Source organism: Salvia splendens, chromosome 1, assembly GCF_004379255.2.
Source record: "Salvia splendens isolate huo1 chromosome 1, SspV2, whole genome shotgun sequence".
NCBI lineage: Eukaryota > Viridiplantae > Streptophyta > Magnoliopsida > Lamiales > Lamiaceae > Salvia > Salvia splendens.
Window position 1 is genome coordinate 32,431,291 of NC_056032.1, and position 17,867 is coordinate 32,449,157.

The 17,867-nt window shown below is 37.7% G+C and overlaps 3 protein-coding genes across 5 annotated transcripts; 2 read left to right on the top strand and 1 right to left on the bottom strand.

Moving 5' to 3' along the window:
- The first annotated feature begins 3,049 nt into the window (after positions 1-3,049).
- On the top strand, positions 3,050-6,495 carry LOC121798380. 3 transcript variants are annotated; one of them, XM_042197369.1, is made up of 5 exons: positions 3,050-3,575; positions 4,332-4,510; positions 5,075-5,423; positions 5,751-5,838; positions 6,356-6,495. In XM_042197369.1, the coding sequence occupies exons 1-4, from the start codon at positions 3,177-3,179 to the stop codon at positions 5,829-5,831; spliced, it is 1,008 nt and encodes a 335-aa protein (XP_042053303.1). In that variant the 5' UTR covers positions 3,050-3,176; the 3' UTR covers positions 5,832-5,838; positions 6,356-6,495. The 3 variants fall into 3 exon arrangements, with proteins under 3 accessions (XP_042053303.1, XP_042053296.1, XP_042053289.1); XM_042197362.1 differs by having other exon boundaries at positions 6,225-6,363; XM_042197355.1 differs by lacking the exon at positions 6,356-6,495 and having other exon boundaries at positions 5,751-6,217.
- Positions 6,496-9,740: 3,245 nt separating this feature from the next.
- LOC121798395 (L-type lectin-domain containing receptor kinase VIII.2-like) lies at positions 9,741-11,237 on the top strand. The gene has a single exon (XM_042197380.1). The coding sequence runs from the start codon at positions 9,976-9,978 to the stop codon at positions 11,038-11,040; it is 1,065 nt and encodes a 354-aa protein (XP_042053314.1). The 5' UTR covers positions 9,741-9,975; the 3' UTR covers positions 11,041-11,237.
- A 1,050-nt stretch (positions 11,238-12,287) lies between these two features.
- Positions 12,288-13,454, bottom strand: LOC121773482 (universal stress protein in QAH/OAS sulfhydrylase 3'region-like). Its single transcript, XM_042170386.1, has 4 exons — positions 13,205-13,454; positions 13,007-13,113; positions 12,514-12,632; positions 12,288-12,390 (listed from the first exon to the last, which is right to left on the bottom strand). Exons 1-4 carry the CDS (start codon positions 13,452-13,454, stop codon positions 12,288-12,290), a joined length of 579 nt encoding a protein of 192 aa, XP_042026320.1.
- Between the last annotated feature and the right edge of the window lie 4,413 nt (positions 13,455-17,867).

A 17,867-nucleotide genomic window follows, 5' to 3' on the forward strand; every position in this document is an offset into this window, starting at 1 on the left:
CCGCATGCGGCGACCGCTATTTCTCCACATCGCAAATACATTGGCAGCCCGGGAAGAGTTCTTCCAAGAAAGGTTCGACGCCGTCGGCCGTCCCAGCCACACGACGTTGCAGAAATGTACTGCAGCAATCCGTCAGCTTGCGACTGGACAAACGACGGATGTGTTCGACGAATACCTCCACATTGGAGAAAGCACTGGAAGAATGTGCTTGCTCCAATTCTGCAAAGGCGTCCGGGCAGCCTTCACCGACGAATTTCTCCGGAAGCCAAGCACGACAGATTGCCAGTTCCTGCTCCGCCTTCACGAAGAAGTGCACGGATTCCCCGGGATGCTTGGCAGCGTCGATTGCATGCACTGGCAATGGAAGAATTGCCCAGTGGCGTGAAGGGGGTCGTACACGAGCGGCCACAATGGCACTCACCCCACTGTTATACTCGAGGCCGTTGCCGACTACCGGCTATGGATCTGGCATGCGTACTGCGGGGTCCCCGGCTCGAACAACGACATAAACGTCCTCCACCAATCCGACCTCTTCGCCGAAGTTTTGGATGGTAAAGCGTCGGCCATTAACTTCACCGCTAACAACCGGCGCTATAAAATGAGGTACTATCTTGCCGACGGCATCTACCCGAAGTGGCCAACCTTCATGAAGACGTGCGCTAGGCTTGTGAACGCAAAGCTGACTCTTTTTGCGCAGAAGCAGGAGGCTGCTCGGAAGGATGTGGAGCGGGCGTTCGGAGTTCTCCAAGCGCGCTTCAACATTATCAAAGCCCCGGCTCGTACGTGGTTCATGGAGAGCATGGTCGACGTCATGTATACGTGCATAATCTTGCACAACATGATTGTCCAAGACGAAGGACCGAGGCGGGAAATTGGCTCGACACTGAAGCCCCCACAAGCTCTACCGCAAGTAGTCCGCCACGCAGTGGAGTGCATCCGTCTATACAAGAACAGTTGTCTATTCGGGCAAGTACACGTGACTCTTCCGCCCACCCCCAATTCCAAGATGATCTAATGGAACACATTTGGGCAAAATTTAACGGAGGAGATTATTAAATTATGTATTTTTAATTTTTTAGGAAATTATTAAATTATGTTTTTTTTACGAATTTTAATGTGGTAAGTTTATTTTATTTAATGAAGCGTGTTTTTATTAATTGAATTTGGTTGAAAATAAAAATAAAAAATGAAATTGAATGAATAGTAATTTAAGAGACGGTTAAGCGACGGTGAAAGAACGGAGGGTTGCAGGTTCCGTCCCTTAGTTAAGAGATGGAGTAAAAAAGTACAATGGAGCCCGTAAATAGTAATTTAAAATATGATTAAGGGACGGATAAGTGACACAGCGTTGCTGATGACCTAAGAAGTAAGAACTAATGTATATCACGAAGACAGGAACCATTGGACAACTAACACAGATTTATCAATTTCAGAAACGCTTAAAACAGTAAATGTGAGTATTTTTTGCTGCTTATTAATCGTAGAGGATTAGAAATTTTTGATTTGGTTGAACTTGAAATTTTTTTGTAAATACTAACATGCCCAATCATATTCTCTCTCTGCACTGCACACACACAGCCGCACTGTTTTCTTACATTTGTTTTGTTGCCATGGATTTCGGTCCCCACTTCCAATAAAAGGGAAAATAAAATAAAACATAATCGAAACAAAACATTATTTTCCTTTGATTCAACAAGGCTGAATGAAAATATAAATACTAGTCCTACAAAGCAACGGTTCAGTGTTGATGGCCACCACTGCTCGGGGAAATCGGGTTTATAGGCTACTTTGCCACTAAAATAACGAAAATATACCCATTTTGTTATCTCTTTCATAAATGGGAAAAACGCCACCCGCATTGGCGTGTCTATAAGTTAAAATGCCAACAGTTGGCGTTTTATATTGTCGTCGTATTTTAGGCGTATTTTCTCCAAATACAGTTAAGTTAAAACACGCCAACTTGGTTGGCGTGTATAATTAAAAAACGCCGTTTGGGTTGGTGTGTTTAGTAAATTAGAAACGCCGAAGGGAATGACGTGTTTAGATAAAGACGCCATCACGGATGGCGTTTTATTATTACTAGTAATTTTTTATCATAATGACAATTGACACCTCTCTCTTCTCTCTGCATGTTTGATCAGACATACAACTGCCCAATGCCCACCTGGTAAGATTACACACACGTGCAAATAGACAATACATGTTAAATAAATTAATATTTTTTTTCCTGACAAATAAATAAATGTAGATGAAAGATGAGGAAATAAGGGAAGAAATGAGGTCTGTGATAGGATCAAGGCCACCAAAATGTATAGAGAGATGTGGGAAGTGTGGGCATTGTGAAGCAGTTCAATGTATATGGAAAAATGCCAAGAAATAGAGCTGAATATTCTAGAGGAGATGATGTCTCTGCTTACAAGCCCATGTGTTGGAAGTGTAAATGTGGGAATTTCATTTTCAACCCTTCCACGTGGGCTTGAGATTCTTTTTTTTATTTCCTCAAATTCTTTTTTTTTTAATTTAGTTAACATGTATTGACTATTTGCACGTGTGTGTAAATCTTACTAGGTGGGCATTGGGCAGCTGTCTGCCTGATCAAACATGCAGAGAGAAGAGAGAGGTGTCAATTGTCATTATGATAAAAAAATTACTAATAATAATAAAACGCCATCCGTGATGGTGTCTTTATCTAAACACGCCATTCCCTTCGGCGTTTCTAATTTACTAAACACGCCAACTCAAATGACGTTTTTTAATTATACACGCCAACCAAGTTGGCGTTTTTTAATTATACACGCCAACCAAGTTAGCGTGTTTTAACTTAACTGTATTTGGAGAAAATACGCCTAAAATACGACGACAATATAAAACGCCAACTGTGTTGGCGTTTTTACTTATAGACACGCCAATGCGGGTGGCGTTTTTCCCATTTATGGAAGAGATAACAAAATGAGTATATTTTCGTTATTTTAGTGGCAAAGTAGCCTATAAACCCGATTTTCTCACCACTGCTCTCCCCTCCTTTCTCTCTCTAACCCCATAACTCAATTTTGTCAGTTTGCAAGCTAATTTTGAGGAACAGCTTAGAAATAGGGGCTGGGCCAAAAAACGAACTTATGACCCAATAACACCAGCAGAATTCATTATCCACAACAATCAGTTCAAGCTTGGAGAAGATGAAGCAAGGACTTATCTCATGGCGTCACGCAATATCCATCTCACCCCCTCTCCTGCTAATTCCTGGAACCACAATCCCCAAACCCAAATTCCCAACAATCAGCGTGACCCTTAATTCAGTGGAGGAGAGCCCGGCGACGGGTAGAGAGAGGCGGCAGATGAGGAAGGAGAGAAGAGAGGGAAAGCCCGCCTACAACTGGAAGGAAGAGGTCGAGATGAAGCTCATCAAGAAGCCCAAGAAGCGTTACGTCTCTTGGATGGAGGAGCTCAATTTGGACAATCTCGCTTTGCTCGGCCCTCAATGGTGGGTCGTCCGAGTTTCCAGAGTCTCGGGCCACGAAACGGCCGAAAGAGTGGCCCGTTTAATGGCCCGGACCTTCCCCAACATGGAATTCAAGGTAAATGTTCATTCGTTCCGATAATTCTAGGTTATAGTTAAATACAGTAACTTGCTGTTTATTCTCTGAGAATCAAAATTTCATTTGCAGAATATATTTATATTCCTTTATGTTTGTTGCATATGCAACTACATTGTGCTAGTATTGTGTTGAACACGCGAGTTTGCTTCTAAAAATCATACACTTTAAGCGGTTAAGAATGTTTTTTGGAGAAATTCAATCGTACTGAGAGGACTATGTGCTGAATTTAAGGCTAGCAAGCTTTATTTGTTATTGTGATTAATTGAGCTTGTTTTTAAGGATCAACTTCGAATTGCTTGATTTAGAACTGACCGTTGTTAATCCGCTATTTCAATGAGGCTTTGGAAGTAGTATCTTTCCTCTATTCGATCAAATGAAAAAGGTCTGATGGGTGCGACACGAGTTTTATAATAAGTTGCTGTATTGTGAATGGAAAATTGTCTCACATTAAAGATAATGTTATTAATGATCAACTAGTTTTAATAAAGGTAAAGAAGTTGATATATTGAGGGTAATATGATGCGGGGTAGTGTCTATAAATAAAAAAGAACTAGTTTTTGTGTACATACGAAGGAGGAAAAATGTAACTATTTTAAGGGACGAGGGAATAATTGTCTACGATGAGGAGGTCATGATGGAAAATCCCCTTTTTCTGGCTTGACTGGCTGTTAATATGACTGCTAACTTGTTTGAGTGTTGGTTTTTCTGATTGCTGCTCTGTATGCTTATCCTCAGGTTTACAGTCCATCCTTCCAAATTAAAAGAAAATTGAAAAATGGCACACTCTCTGTTAAACCAAAACCAATCTTCCCTGGATGTATGTTTCTCAAGTGTGTGATGAACAAGGAGGTACATGACTTCATACGAGAATGTGATGGGGTTGGCGGGTTTATTGGATCAAAGGTTGGAAATACGTAAGACTTCCATGTTCATACTTTTCTTGTTCTGTGGATCCTTTCTTCCAATTATTTGAAAAACATGGCATGTCTTGATAGATACAAGCATAGTACATGAGTCTGGCAGATCAATAGTTTTGATTTAATTTTGACTTTAAATTGAACCAACTAACTCTTAGAAATAAAAACTGCAACATTAATATTAAATCCACCCATGGTAGAGGAACACGGCGGGGGTGATGGTTGTAATTTTCTTACCATCTTGAATGAAACGTTATAACTTATATGCTGTAATCATGTGAACTTTTGTCCCGGATTTAGAATATGGTTTGCCGTATGCTCAGACCCTCTGCCTGAAATTATCTGAAAATTTTAATGGAATTTCCTAAATTTTATGCTTGTAAATCAGTGACCAATCTGAATATTAGTTGTAGTGTTAATTTGTGGTAGCATTTTTACTTTTGCTGGCATGTAAATCTCCATCAAGAGCAAAACTTATGCATATTTTCTTGATGCTCTATCCTATTCATATTTGTTTTGTGACAGCAGACCAATCAAAATTTTACATTTTTACTCATGCAGAAAGCGCCAGATCAATAAGCCTAGGCCAGTTGATGAAGATGACATGGAAGCTATATTCAAACAAGCAAAGGAAGAGCAGGTAAAAGCTGATCAAGCATTTGAAGAAGAGCAATTAAAGGCCGAAGCTTCCAATCCTGAGAAACTTGGTGTAGATTCTCCTTTAGTCTCCCAAAATATTGCACAGACAAAACCCTTAAAAAAGACTGGTGGCAGAGGTAGAAAGAGTCGGAAAGAGACAACAGAGGGAATGACTATCTCCATAAAGCTTGGTTTGACTGTACAAGTTATGTCTGGGGCATTTGCTGGATTTTCTGGCACCCTTAAGAAGTTTGATAGCAAGACCGGGCTGGTATGTTATCTTGCTCATATCCTGTATTATGGCACGAATATAAACTTCAGAAAATAGATTAAAAAAAACCCAACCCCAAAGCGAAAAGGCTGAAGCCCAAGCCTAGACATGTTTGATCTCATAAAATTAAGCTACAGTAGTTTAAGTCTACTATATATGTTTGCCAGATTCCTTGTGTCTGCTTATCAGTGAAGCTCTTAACTTGTTTATTTGCTCTTTGAACCTTTGACTTGCATATGCTGTTTTCATTAATCATGAATCTCACAGTGAATTTGTCTACTTTGCACATCACAAACTCTCTGGTGACATTAGTAACTTTTCATACAGGCGACCGTTGGGTTTACACTTTTTGGGAAGGAAACTTTAGCGGATATAGACGCCAAGGAAATTGTTGCTGAGACGAGTTGACACACAGGTATTCCAGACCTCTTAGATGGTAAATTACATTGATGAACGGTAGATAGTTTGTGTCCAAAAGGTTCAGCAGACCAGCAATCATGCTATTTCGATAAACATCCCCTCCACCTGGTACGCTACCAAAATAAGAATCTACCACCAAAAATATCTTATGATGAAATATAGGTATAGCTTAGCGCGATGAGAGCATCCATTGTGGTTTTGTTATGGCAAGCCAAGAAGATAACTTTAACGTTCTCCATAGGCAAGGAGGCACTGGTAGATCCTGTATTCGTTAGTTAGAAGGAAATATTTGTGTTTAGATGTTGTATTCTATAGCCATCTGAGTTCCCATACCATGCATAGATATTTAAGCTTTTCTATTCATCTTTCTTCCATTTGCAGATATATTTGCTCATTTGGTGTAGTTGGTCACTTTGGCCTATATCTAATGCTTACCAGCTACTTTCAATTTCTGCCATTGATGTTTCTTTTTGTATTAGATGGCTATATCTAGTTTGATGATTGATTCGTAGGTGAGATAAATGCTCACGAGTGCTATCAAGGCTAGATTTCGACATGGCATTGTAGACATGTGAAGCAATTCTCAGTAACCTATCTCTTACTCCTGGCTCTCTTATTGAACTACATTGAATATAATACTCCATTCGTCTTATTATAAGTGGCTTGTTACTGTTGGGCACATCGATGAAGAAAGTTATACTAGTACTACTATCAAATGATCTCTGGATTGATCAGAAGATCCTTTCAGTTGGCTAGAATCCGTTACTTGAACGAAACTGGATCTTGTGGAATCATATTGAATATTTGACGATATATTACGTACCTTTCTAAAAAACCAACCCTTGTTTACCAACCACACACTGTCTAAGCAAATAAAATTCTCTCTTGATACGTTCCTCAAAAAATCTGATTCGTGCGGATTCTTCCCCCAACTAACAAGTCTACTTGCCGGGTTGTCCCTTTAAACCGGAAGCAGTTATAGATGCTATAACACAACTTATTACTTGTTTAAAGTATTGTAACCCTGCTGGATTTGAACCGTTTTTTTTTTTGCTTAAAAAAATATTCTTTTTGTTTGGAATGCGCCACTTTTAATGGAACAATAAAAAAAAGAATATGATGCACTTATAAAGGGACTATGTGAGTAACTAATAGTGTCTATGTATATAGACTATAGTATTGTTTTTATGGGTTATGATATTTGCATAAGGCAAATTTTTTCCTACCAGCTAAATTGTAGTAATATTTATGTGCGTGGTCCATATCCTTTTTTTTTAACTAAGCCGTAGCAACCTCATAAATGGCATTAATTGCTAGAGATATCGATAATTCCATATAGCCTATAGACATACTGGAATAAGGGAAAATATTTTCAAATAAATTATAATATTGAGTCTCATTTGAAAAATTGAATTATTGAGGCCCATTTAGGTGGACCTGATAACTCATAAGCAAATCGTGAAATTAATTAATTCTGTATGCGATTCTAACATTCTAATACGAACGCCTTCATAATTCGTTCACATGTCTGATGTGTCAATTCATTTGCAAATTACAACCAATATCTACATATATGAAAGCAATGGTGTCCACAAAAATTGTGACAATGTCTTTTTCATGCTTAATTAGGAGTTGCCAACATGAGTATAAAAGAAATAGTCACTGGGAGCATTAAATAAGTATATTTTCTCTATTATATATTGATTTATCATTTAATGGGCTTAATTTTATATTATTACTACATGATTGAATATTATTAGGGTGGTTTTGTTGCCATGTTTACTCGTGAGTTGTGACTAAAGACTATGTTTAATCTTATTATTTGTTTGGCTGTTTTTTTGAAGACTTAATATGTGACAATGTATCTTGACCCGTCTTCATAATGTCAAGATTACATTGTATATTATACATCTCACAATCACCCTTATGACATATTTAAACCCAGTTAAATCAGGTCATCATAATGTCAAGATTACATTGTATATTATACATCTCACAATCACCCTTATGACATATTTAAACCCAGTTAAATCTGATTTTGATAGTCTTATATTGTATCTCACTATTATCTTGTCTAACGAATTGAATGTTGCCCATTTATACTTATCTATGATAGGCTTAAAAACATGTTTGTATGGTTCATTTTTTTGACTAGAGGGAAAGAGAACTGTTTGGTTTGAATCCTTGATTTCATTGCCTAAATTCTGATGTTTTGTACTGTATGTGGACGACATTTGTATGAACAGAAAATAAGGCATCTATAGAATTCCATTGAGTATCAATAAAATATGAGAAATTTATAGTAGTAGTATTTCTTAAATTCTAAAAATATGAATAAAAATTCAAAGAAAAGAGAAAAGTCAGTCCAACCACTTTCCAGTAGCATTAGATGGAATATTAGTATAAAAATAGGCAAATGTAGCAGAAAATGGAGTATGGATGTACCAAAACATCCTAAAAAATATGCAAGGTGTGGTGGATTGGGTTTGGCTACACACAGTGACACACACAAAAGTTCGTTAAACATATCAGTGACACGTCTTCTTCCAAACAAGCTGTCATCTCTGCATAAAGTGTGTGTGTTTTTTAATGTGGTTTGAATGAATCCAGATAAAATTGGGCACGCCCACCTCAATTATTTTTTTATTATTCAATATGTATTTTTATAGTTTATGGGAAAAGAAAGTGTAGAGTAGTGATTACTGTCGGATGAAGCACTGTCAAGCTTAAATCTATTTCACGAGGAATCTACTTTCCCTTTTTCTTTTTTTAATTTAATTAAATTTAATTACTACGTTTTGGGGCCCTAATGCTTCTTTTTTTTTGTTTTATTGAATAAAGTCGAAATAGTGATGATGATTATGCTTGTAAGATAACTTATTCACATGCCGGATTATTTTTATGGTGAGATGTAGACATTATTAGAATGATGGCATGTAAGTATATATCTATTCACATTATTCGTCTTTTTAACTTACATGTACAATTACAAAATCAAATCATTTACCCTATATCCAATATATATATATATATTTGTATGTCTCTATTCTTATTTATAAATAGGACGCTGCATTATTGGTACGTTCATATAAACTTTATTCAATTTCACGTTTTATTTCCAAATAACTAACAATTATATACTTCATCCATTTAGTAGGAGTAAAGTCATTTTTTATAATAGTGAAGTCATTTCCTTTTCTATCAAAAGTCAACACATTTCTCTTTTACTTACTCTTTCTTACTTTATTCTCTCTTCAGCTCTCTATTTTTTTCATTTCTTACTTTATTCTTCTTTTACTTAATCCACTTGGTACAATTTTTTTTTAAATTATGTGCCGAAAAGAAATGCCTCTACTACCATAAAATGGAGGAAGTATCGATAATATCGATTAATTCATGTGATTATAATTGGAACGCATTACTCTTTATTATTTTATGATGTGTAAAATTAATAAATTCAAAAGAGCTATTGTTGGCATTTTTTTGAATTATTTGTTTTGATAATAGTAATTTAGTATAGTAGTACTCCCTCCGACCCTGCAAATTTATCACTTATTTCTATTTTGGTCTGTCCCTAAAAATTTGTCACCTTTCACTTTTACCATTTTTGGTAATGGACTTTACATTCCACTAACGCATTCTCATTCGCACTTTATTATAAAACCAATATATAAAAGTAGGACATATATACCACTAACTTTTTCTACACACATACTATTACATTTCTTAAAACTCGTGTCAGGTCAAATGGTGATGAAGTATTAGGGACGGAGGGGAGTAATAAAATATGCAGGAATAAAAACATAGAACTGAACAGCAATAAATAGGGGGAGGAGGACTACTTCTGCAAATATAGGAAACAGAAGGACCAAAAAGTGAAGAAGTCATATTATATTCCCTCAGGCCTCAACCACTGAGAAAGCAACTCGGACAGTGCAGCAGAAGTAAGTAAACGTATTTAATTTTCACAACCTCCTCCACCACCATTCTCTTACCCATTTCCCCAAATTTTCCATAGCTCAAACCCTAGAAATATTCACAATCTGATTTTTCCAAGAAACCCTTGCAATAAATCCTGAATCAAAGACAAACACAAGCACAATTGCCCTAGCTCACAAAATTCCTATCAAATATGGTTGCATTTTCTTCCTCCAGGTACCTATTAGCCTTCTTACTGCTCAATCTTTACCTCAAACTTATGGATGCCGATCCGAATTTAACCTTTTATTTCAAGAATTTTGGTAAAGGCTCCAACTTTGAGTCACAGCTTGCCCTGTTTGGGGATGCTAAGGTTGGAAGGGACAACTTTTCTGTTCAAATTTCTGGGTCTGGTGTTTCTACTGCTGGTAGGTTTGTCTGCAAGAAGCCCCTTAATCTTGTTCATGAAAAATCAAGAAAAATGGTTTCTTTTTCGAATTACTTTGCATTTTCCATGTCTGGGGTAAATGGGGATGGGTTGGCTTTTGTGATGCTCCCTTCTCAATTTCCTTTGAGTGTTTTTGATGGTGGAGAGATGGGATTTTTAGGAGAGAGAAAGATGAAGTTTCTTGCAGTTGAATTCGATACTTTTAAGAATGAAAAGCATGGAGATTTGAATGGTAATCATGTTGGGATAGATGTTGGTAGTCCTGTCTCTGTTAAAGTGAGCAATGTTTCATCCATCAATCTGGTGCTAAATGGTGGAGAGAAGTTGCAAGCTTGGATTGATTATGAAGCAAGTAGTAAAAGATTTGAGGTTAGGTTGAGCAAATTTGGTGAGAGTAGGCCACTGCATCCATTGCTCACTTACTCCATTGATCTTTCCAAAATGTGGGGAGATGAAAATGTTGTTGTGGGATTGAGCTCATCGAGCGCCAACGCATCCCAGAAAATCAGCGTCCACTCGTGGAGTTTCAAGGCAAGAATCATGCCACAATGGATGCATTCCCAACCCTTGGATCCACTGCACTTCGTGGGGAAGGAGGAAGAGATGAAAGTTCGAAAGAGAAGTGACTGCACGTTGAGAGTCCTTTCCGCGTTGGTGTTGGGCACTGGATGTGGAGCTCTGGGGGCGTTCCTAGTGTTGCTCCTGTGGACTATCTTGGGTGATAGGCGCCCCATCGTGCCAGAGGAATTCGCTGTTCAACAACCTAAGGAGTTGGGGTACAAGAAGTTTGATGTTTGTGTAGATAAAACCGTCGAAGATGGTAAGGTTTAGTTGCTTGATTTGCAGAGTAGAGAATGTGGTGTTTGTTTTGCATTGTAAATCCTCTCTCGTTAGTAGTACTTGGAATGCTGTAATTTAGTGATCAGTCATTTTTAATTTAGTTTTGATCTATATGTTGTGATCATTGAAATACAGGTTCATCTGCGAAATTATTAGTTTGTTACCAATAATATTTCAGCATTGCTCTATAATCGAGTCCAAGTTTATGTAATTACTACTAATATATTCATTGATATCTTTGAACTTTTTTGCCATTTCACCGAAAATCCATTTTACAGGTCATAGTGTATATAACTATTTAATGGAGTACATTAGTTGGTGAGATATAATGTAAATGATATTATCAATTTACTTACTTGAACATGATAATATTGATTACTTACAAATTTAATTTAAGAAATAATAATAAGATTAGAAGCCCACTTGGAAGGCCTAAATGCGTATGGTTCAGAGCCCAGCCCACTGGGCTGCAAGAATCTCCCGAAGATCTTAACGACGTGGCTTGGTGTTCATAGAGTTTCTACTTTGTTCGGCTTCAATTTTTATTTATAATCTTTCAGAAGGATCGATGATGCGTGAGTGAGTGAGTGAGTTTCAATGTCATCCTTGCACTCTCATTCTAAACAAATTGAAGGGGGAAATTACACTAAGTTTTATTTATTTTTTTAAAATTCTTTCTTTCTAATAAGGTAATACTTTATCAATTTTGCATTAAAATCCATACTATAGAAATGATGAAAATACGACCAATAATATTGTTCCAAATATGTTGTGCTCGAAAATTCCTTTTACCTCCGAGTACACATAGACATACGGTGCTTGGAAACAATTTGATTCCAAGCACGACAGTAGCGCAGAACTATTCATTCTGAAACTATTTTCTAGTACACCATTTTTCATATTTTCCGAATATTTTTTCATATGCTCTAAAAGTGCTCGGAGTTTTGGATTGTTTCTCAATTTTGGTCGGAAATTTCCCAACACCTCTTATGCTTGGCGGCCAATCTTTATGTACTAGTATTATGTTTTCTTGTTATGAAAGTACACTATTTTGGTTTATAATACTTATAACATCATTAACACATTGCAATTAAAAGTACATTACTAAATACAACAGTCAATTTTACATCCTTTGCATCAGTGATCTTCACATGCAACATAGAAAACCAACATCGACTATACATGAGAAAAACATTAAATAAGTAACATTATGTTCGTACATAGTGATAATATAATAGTCAAGCATTCGAAGACATTGATTTAGTCGTTGGCGTCTTTACGACGAGAACCGGACATTTGGCGTGGTGAATTACGTAGTTGCTAACACTCCCCATCAATGCCCTACAGTAATTAACAAAACATATTCTACTATCATATAATCATCATACTCCAATTTCACATAAATACAAATAGTAATTCATTAGGAGCAAATCTAATTACAAGAATCATGAATGTAAATTATACCTCTTGATCTTTCCAAGCCCACGACTGCCTATAACAATAAGATCAACCTGCATCTGCTCGGCTAAGTCGCATATCATTTCCTTCGGATCTCCTTCGATTATAGATGTATTTATGTGAACCTACCAATTTTCAGACATTACTAAACAATTAATTTCATTTCAGATGATTAATAAGTAGTAGTAGTATATACTGTAGTAGTAGTAGTATATACTTTCTTCCTCCGCCATCAACTGTCACATTTTCCCTTTTTCGTCCGTCCACCAATAAATATCTCATTTCACTTTTATTTTATTATAATTAATACGTCGACCCTAATTTCTAGGGTAACTCTTTCTCACATTTTATTATACAACTAGTAGTTATGCATAAAAGTGGGTCCTACATCCACTGACTTGTTCTACCTAACTTATCTTATAAAGTAAAACAATTTTCTTAAAACCCGTGCAGATCAGATATGAGACATTTAATCATGAACGGAGGGAGTAGTAGTAACCTGATTTGTTTGAGTGCACATATCAATTGCACGAGATAGTATGGCGGATGCATTTTCTTCTTGGGCTTTATTCACTGATCTTACTATCGAAGTTGAGGGGAACACCGCTGAAAAATATGATTTGCTAATTCCAAAAATCAATCATTTACTACACTACATAAATTTAATTTTTAAGTAAAAAAACATAAATAAAATGACCAGGAGCTCCGGGAAGCATGTAGGTGGGGAAGGGCTCGATGACGTGGATGATGTTAAGCAAATATTCATCATTATTTTGCGATCCGAAGAGATGATCCAGAACCCATTGCAGAGAATAGAAGCTCTCGCCACTGTCGTCGATGGCCACCATCACTCTCACCTTCTCCTTCTCCTTCTCCTCCGCTCCCATCGCCGCCGCGCCGCCGCCCTCGGGTATTGAGCTAAATGCCTCACCAATGCCCTTCTCCATTCTTCTTCTTCTTCTTCAACTGCTTACTAATTAGTTGCTGCGGATTTACAGTAATATTAATAATCAAATGATAAATAGGAAACGTGGCGGGCTTGAGGTCTTCTATGCAGTATACGTGGCGCACAACTTATGTATGCGTTGGCACTCTATTGTAATGAAAATATTGAAAATTCGAGTTATTGAATTCGAACTAAGGGGTCTTAGTTTCGAAATAGAGATAAGGTTTTGAATGTCCAAATTGATGCATTGATTTATGATTTGCATGTGTATTTTCGAGGACAATAAATAATTAGCTAAAATTGGTAGGAATTAGTCTCTTAATTTTAACAGAATTTCTTTAATTTTTTCAACATTTCCCTTTAAGTTAAAGCGATAGAGATTTCTGATAATTATACTGCAGCAGAAAAATCTGTTAAAAACGTTTTATAATACATTTAAAGACACTAATTTTTATTTCTAAATGTATCACCAACCCTTTAAAAGGTGTCTTTATTGTTGGTGTCCTAACTAAAATTAGATGATGCAAATGGAAGCGTCCTAAAAAAGCAAAAGATTAAGTTAATTTAAGAACGCTTTCTTTTGAGTACTAAATTGTTGTTATTTAAAAAAATTTCCAAATGCAAGTATGTCTTGATTTTTATGTTCTTAGAGAATACTTTTTTTTTAAGTGTTAACCTTTGGTCATAATGTTTACTAGTTGATCATTTGATCAAACATAAGAAAACTCTACAGTCTCTAGTCTCACCGTCTCACCTTGGAAAAGGTTGAAAACGTAATTATATTTTAAAGGGAACTAATGTTGGGATTTTTCTCTCTTGTAACATGTGATAATTTCGTTGCAAACAACTTACATTTATGTTTCAGAAATGGGCCGAACAAAATATGATCAAATGGGCTATTTTTTAACATCATAATTTCATAACTAGGGTGTTACAAAACAGAGAGTTTTGAGAGAGTTGAGAGTGAACGATTGAACTCTGACTTGAATCTTGAGAAGAAAAATCTGGAGAGAATATAGAAATCTTATTCAAGCTTCAATCAATTTACAACTTGAATCCTACACTATATATCTTCCACAAACTGCTGCTACTCAGCTTAACCGAAAGTAAAGAAGAAAGAAAACAAGGAAGCAAAACAGTTACAACAGCTAACAATTCCAACGGCTAGTTCAAGATATTTGAACTGGGCCACCTTATTATTTCTAAACATTGGGCTTACGAATTGGGCCTGACTACTATATGCATAAATCTTCACAATTCTCCACCTTGCATTTAGTAGTTCAGCCAAGAACACTGACATTGATTAACTCCTTACAATGCTCCAACTTCTCCTTCGGTAGAGCTTTTGTAAGCATGTCAGCTGGGTTGTGTAGTGTGCTTATCTTCACAACCTTTGCATTACCTTTCTCCACCTCGTCTCTGATAAAGTGTAACCGAACGTCTATATGTTTGCTGCGTTCGTGGAACACTTGATGACGAGCTAAACACAATGCACTACTGCTGTCACAGTGCATTGTTATTGCCTTTTGATGAACCTCAAACTCAGCAGCCATCCCTCTGATCCAGAAACTTTCCTTAATGGCTGATGTCAATGCTATATACTCAGCCTCCGTAGTTGAGAGAGCCACCACACTTTGTAGAGAAGACTTCCAACTAACTGCTGAACCAAACAATGTAAACACATACCCGGTTTGAGATTTTCTGTTGTCTAGATTGGTCGCATAATCAGCATCACAAAAACCTTGCAATGCTTCCCCCTCTGCCTGATCCCACCTTCTAAACACAATCCCAAACTTCCCTGCTCCTTTCAGGTATCTAAGTGTCCATTTCAGAGCATTCCAATGCTCTTTTCCAAATGCAGACATGTACCTGCTTGTGACACTCACAGCATGTGAGATGTCTGGTCTTGTACATAGCATTGCGTACATCAAGCTTCCAATGATGCTTGCATAAGGGATGCTTTCCAACTCTTTAGCTTCTTGTTGATTGCTAGATGCCTGAGCTTTACACAACTTAAAATGTTGAGCCATAGGTGTTGAAGTAGGCTTAACATTGCTCAGATTGAATCTCTTCAACACTTTGCTAATATATTCTTCTTGAGATAACCACAAAGTCCTTTCCTTTCTGTTTCTGCATATGTCCATGCCTAATATCCTCTTTGCATCTCCAAGATCTTTCATTTCAAAGCTGCTATTCAGGCCATCTTTCACCAACTGCACTTCTTCTTTGGAGGGTCCTGCTATCAGAATATCATCTACATAAATCAGTAGATACACCACAGGAACTCCCCTCTTCTTCTTAATATACACACAATCATCATATCTTGATTTAGTGAACCCACTGGCAGACATGTGTGCATCAAATTTCTTATTCCACTGTCTTGGGCTTTGCTTGAGTCCATAGAGGCTCTTCTTCAACAGGCAGACCTTGTTCTCATCTCCTTTCTTCACATACCCCTCTGGCTGGTACATATATATAGACTCCTCAAGATCTCCATGCAGAAATGCAGTCTTCACATCAAGTTGCTGCATTTCCCAATCCCTCTGATTCACCACTGACAGTAGGATTCTTATAGATGTGTGTTTGACTACTGGAGCAAATACTTCATTGTAGTCTACTCCTTCCTCCTGAGTAAATCCCCTAGCTACAAGTCGAGCCTTAAATCTGATGCTCTCGGTGCCCACTGACTCCACCTTCTTCTTGTAAAGCCATCTGCAGCTTACTAGCTTCATGAGCTCAGTTCTTTCTACCAAAATCCAGGTCTTATTTCTGATTAGAGAATCCATTTCATCATTCATAGCTTTGATCCATTTCTCTCTATCACTGCTAGCTATAGCTTGAGTATAAGAAGCAGGTTCAGAACACTCCAGCTTTTCAGCTGTACATAAGGCATAGGAAATTATATCAGCCTCTGCATATCTGGATGGTGGCTTTGGTACTCTTCTGACTCGATCTCTTGTTAGCTGGTAATTACTCAGATCAGGTTCTTGATCTGCAACTTCCTCTGCATCAGAACCACCCTCCACTGTCATTGGCTCAGATTGGTTATTAGAGTTATCAACAGGTTCCAGAAACTCATCAGTGTACTCCACCTCCACCTGGGCTGACTCCTTTCTGTTTCCCTCATCTGGTTTTTCAAGATAGGGCATGACATGCTCAACAAATGTCACATCTCTGCTGACAATAACCTTCTGCTTTCCTTCTTCAATATGCCACAATCTATACCCCTTGACTCCTCTCTGATAGCCAAGCATGACACACTTCAAGGCTCTAGCATCTAATTTTCCTTGCTTGATATGAGCAAAGCACTTGCAGCCAAATATTCTGATGTTTGAATAATCTGGATGCACTCCATACCACCTAAAATCTGGTGTATCTCCACCCAAGCTGGTAGAGGGACATTTATTGATCAAGTAGGCAGCAGTAGCAACAGCTTCCCCCCAGAATTTCTTGCTCATACCAGAGCCAAACAACATGCATCTCACCCTCTCCAAGAGTGTCCTATTCATGCGTTCTGCAACTCCATTTTGCTGTGGAGTGCCTGGGACTGTTCTATGCCGTTTGATCCCATTTTCCTTGCAATATTCATCAAATTCTCTTGATAGATATTCCAGCCCGTTGTCAGTCCTTAAGCACATCAGTTTACTACCCTTCTCAGCTTCAACTTCCTTACTCCAGTGCTTGAACTTCTGGAATGCTTCAGATTTTTCTTTCAAGATGTAAATCCACACCTTCCTGCTATAATCATCTATCAAGGTCATATAGTACCTCCCACCACCAAGAGTGTTCACTGGAGCTGGGCCCCACAAATCTGAGTGAGCATACTCAAGAGGAGATGTAGAATAATGAGCACCAGTGGGAAATGGAGTCCTCTTAGCCTTACCAAGCACACACTGCTCACATGGATCAAGTTTGGAGCTGACATCTCCAGAAATTAGGCCTGACTTCACCAGCTCCTTGATGCTTCCCTCAGCTGGATGTCCTAGCCTTTCATGCCACAGCCTTAGGTCATCAACCATTACTGAATTTGAGTCTCCTGTCACAGTCTCTGCCATCAAGTAGTAGAGACTATTCTTTCTTTCAGCTACCATAACAACTTGACTCCCCTTTCTAACCTCCATTCTTCCATCAGCTGAACAAAATGTGAACCCCTTCTTCTCCAACAACCCCAGAGACACCAGATTTCTCTTCACCTCAGGTATGTACCTCACATCACTTAACATTTTCACAGAGCCATCATGCATTTTCAGTTTTATCATTCCAATACCCCTCACACTACAGACATAATTGTTGCCTAACAAGACTGAACCACCAGCATCCTTCAACTCATGAAACCAAGACTTATTTGGGCACATATGAAAACTACAGCCAGAATCCATTATCCAAACCCCACTCAAACCACTCTCCATCACAT

Excerpts from the sequence above, each read along its gene's own strand:
- LOC121798380 (XM_042197369.1), top strand. The coding sequence starts at position 3,177 with ATGAAGCAAGGACTTATCTCATGGCGTCACGCAATATCCATCTCACCC. Across the intron at positions 3,576-4,331 it reads TCCCCAACATGGAATTCAAG|GTTTACAGTCCATCCTTCCA; the intron begins GTAAATGTTCAT and ends GCTTATCCTCAG. Across the intron at positions 4,511-5,074 it reads GGATCAAAGGTTGGAAATAC|AAAGCGCCAGATCAATAAGC; the intron begins GTAAGACTTCCA and ends TTACTCATGCAG.
- LOC121798395 (XM_042197380.1), top strand. The coding sequence starts at position 9,976 with ATGGTTGCATTTTCTTCCTCCAGGTACCTATTAGCCTTCTTACTGCTC.
- LOC121773482 (XM_042170386.1), bottom strand. The coding sequence starts at position 13,454 with ATGGAGAAGGGCATTGGTGAGGCATTTAGCTCAATACCCGAGGGCGGC. Across the intron at positions 13,114-13,204 it reads CATGCTTCCCGGAGCTCCTG|CGGTGTTCCCCTCAACTTCG; the intron begins GTCATTTTATTT and ends CATATTTTTCAG. Across the intron at positions 12,391-12,513 it reads GGGCTTGGAAAGATCAAGAG|GGCATTGATGGGGAGTGTTA; the intron begins GTATAATTTACA and ends TAATTACTGTAG.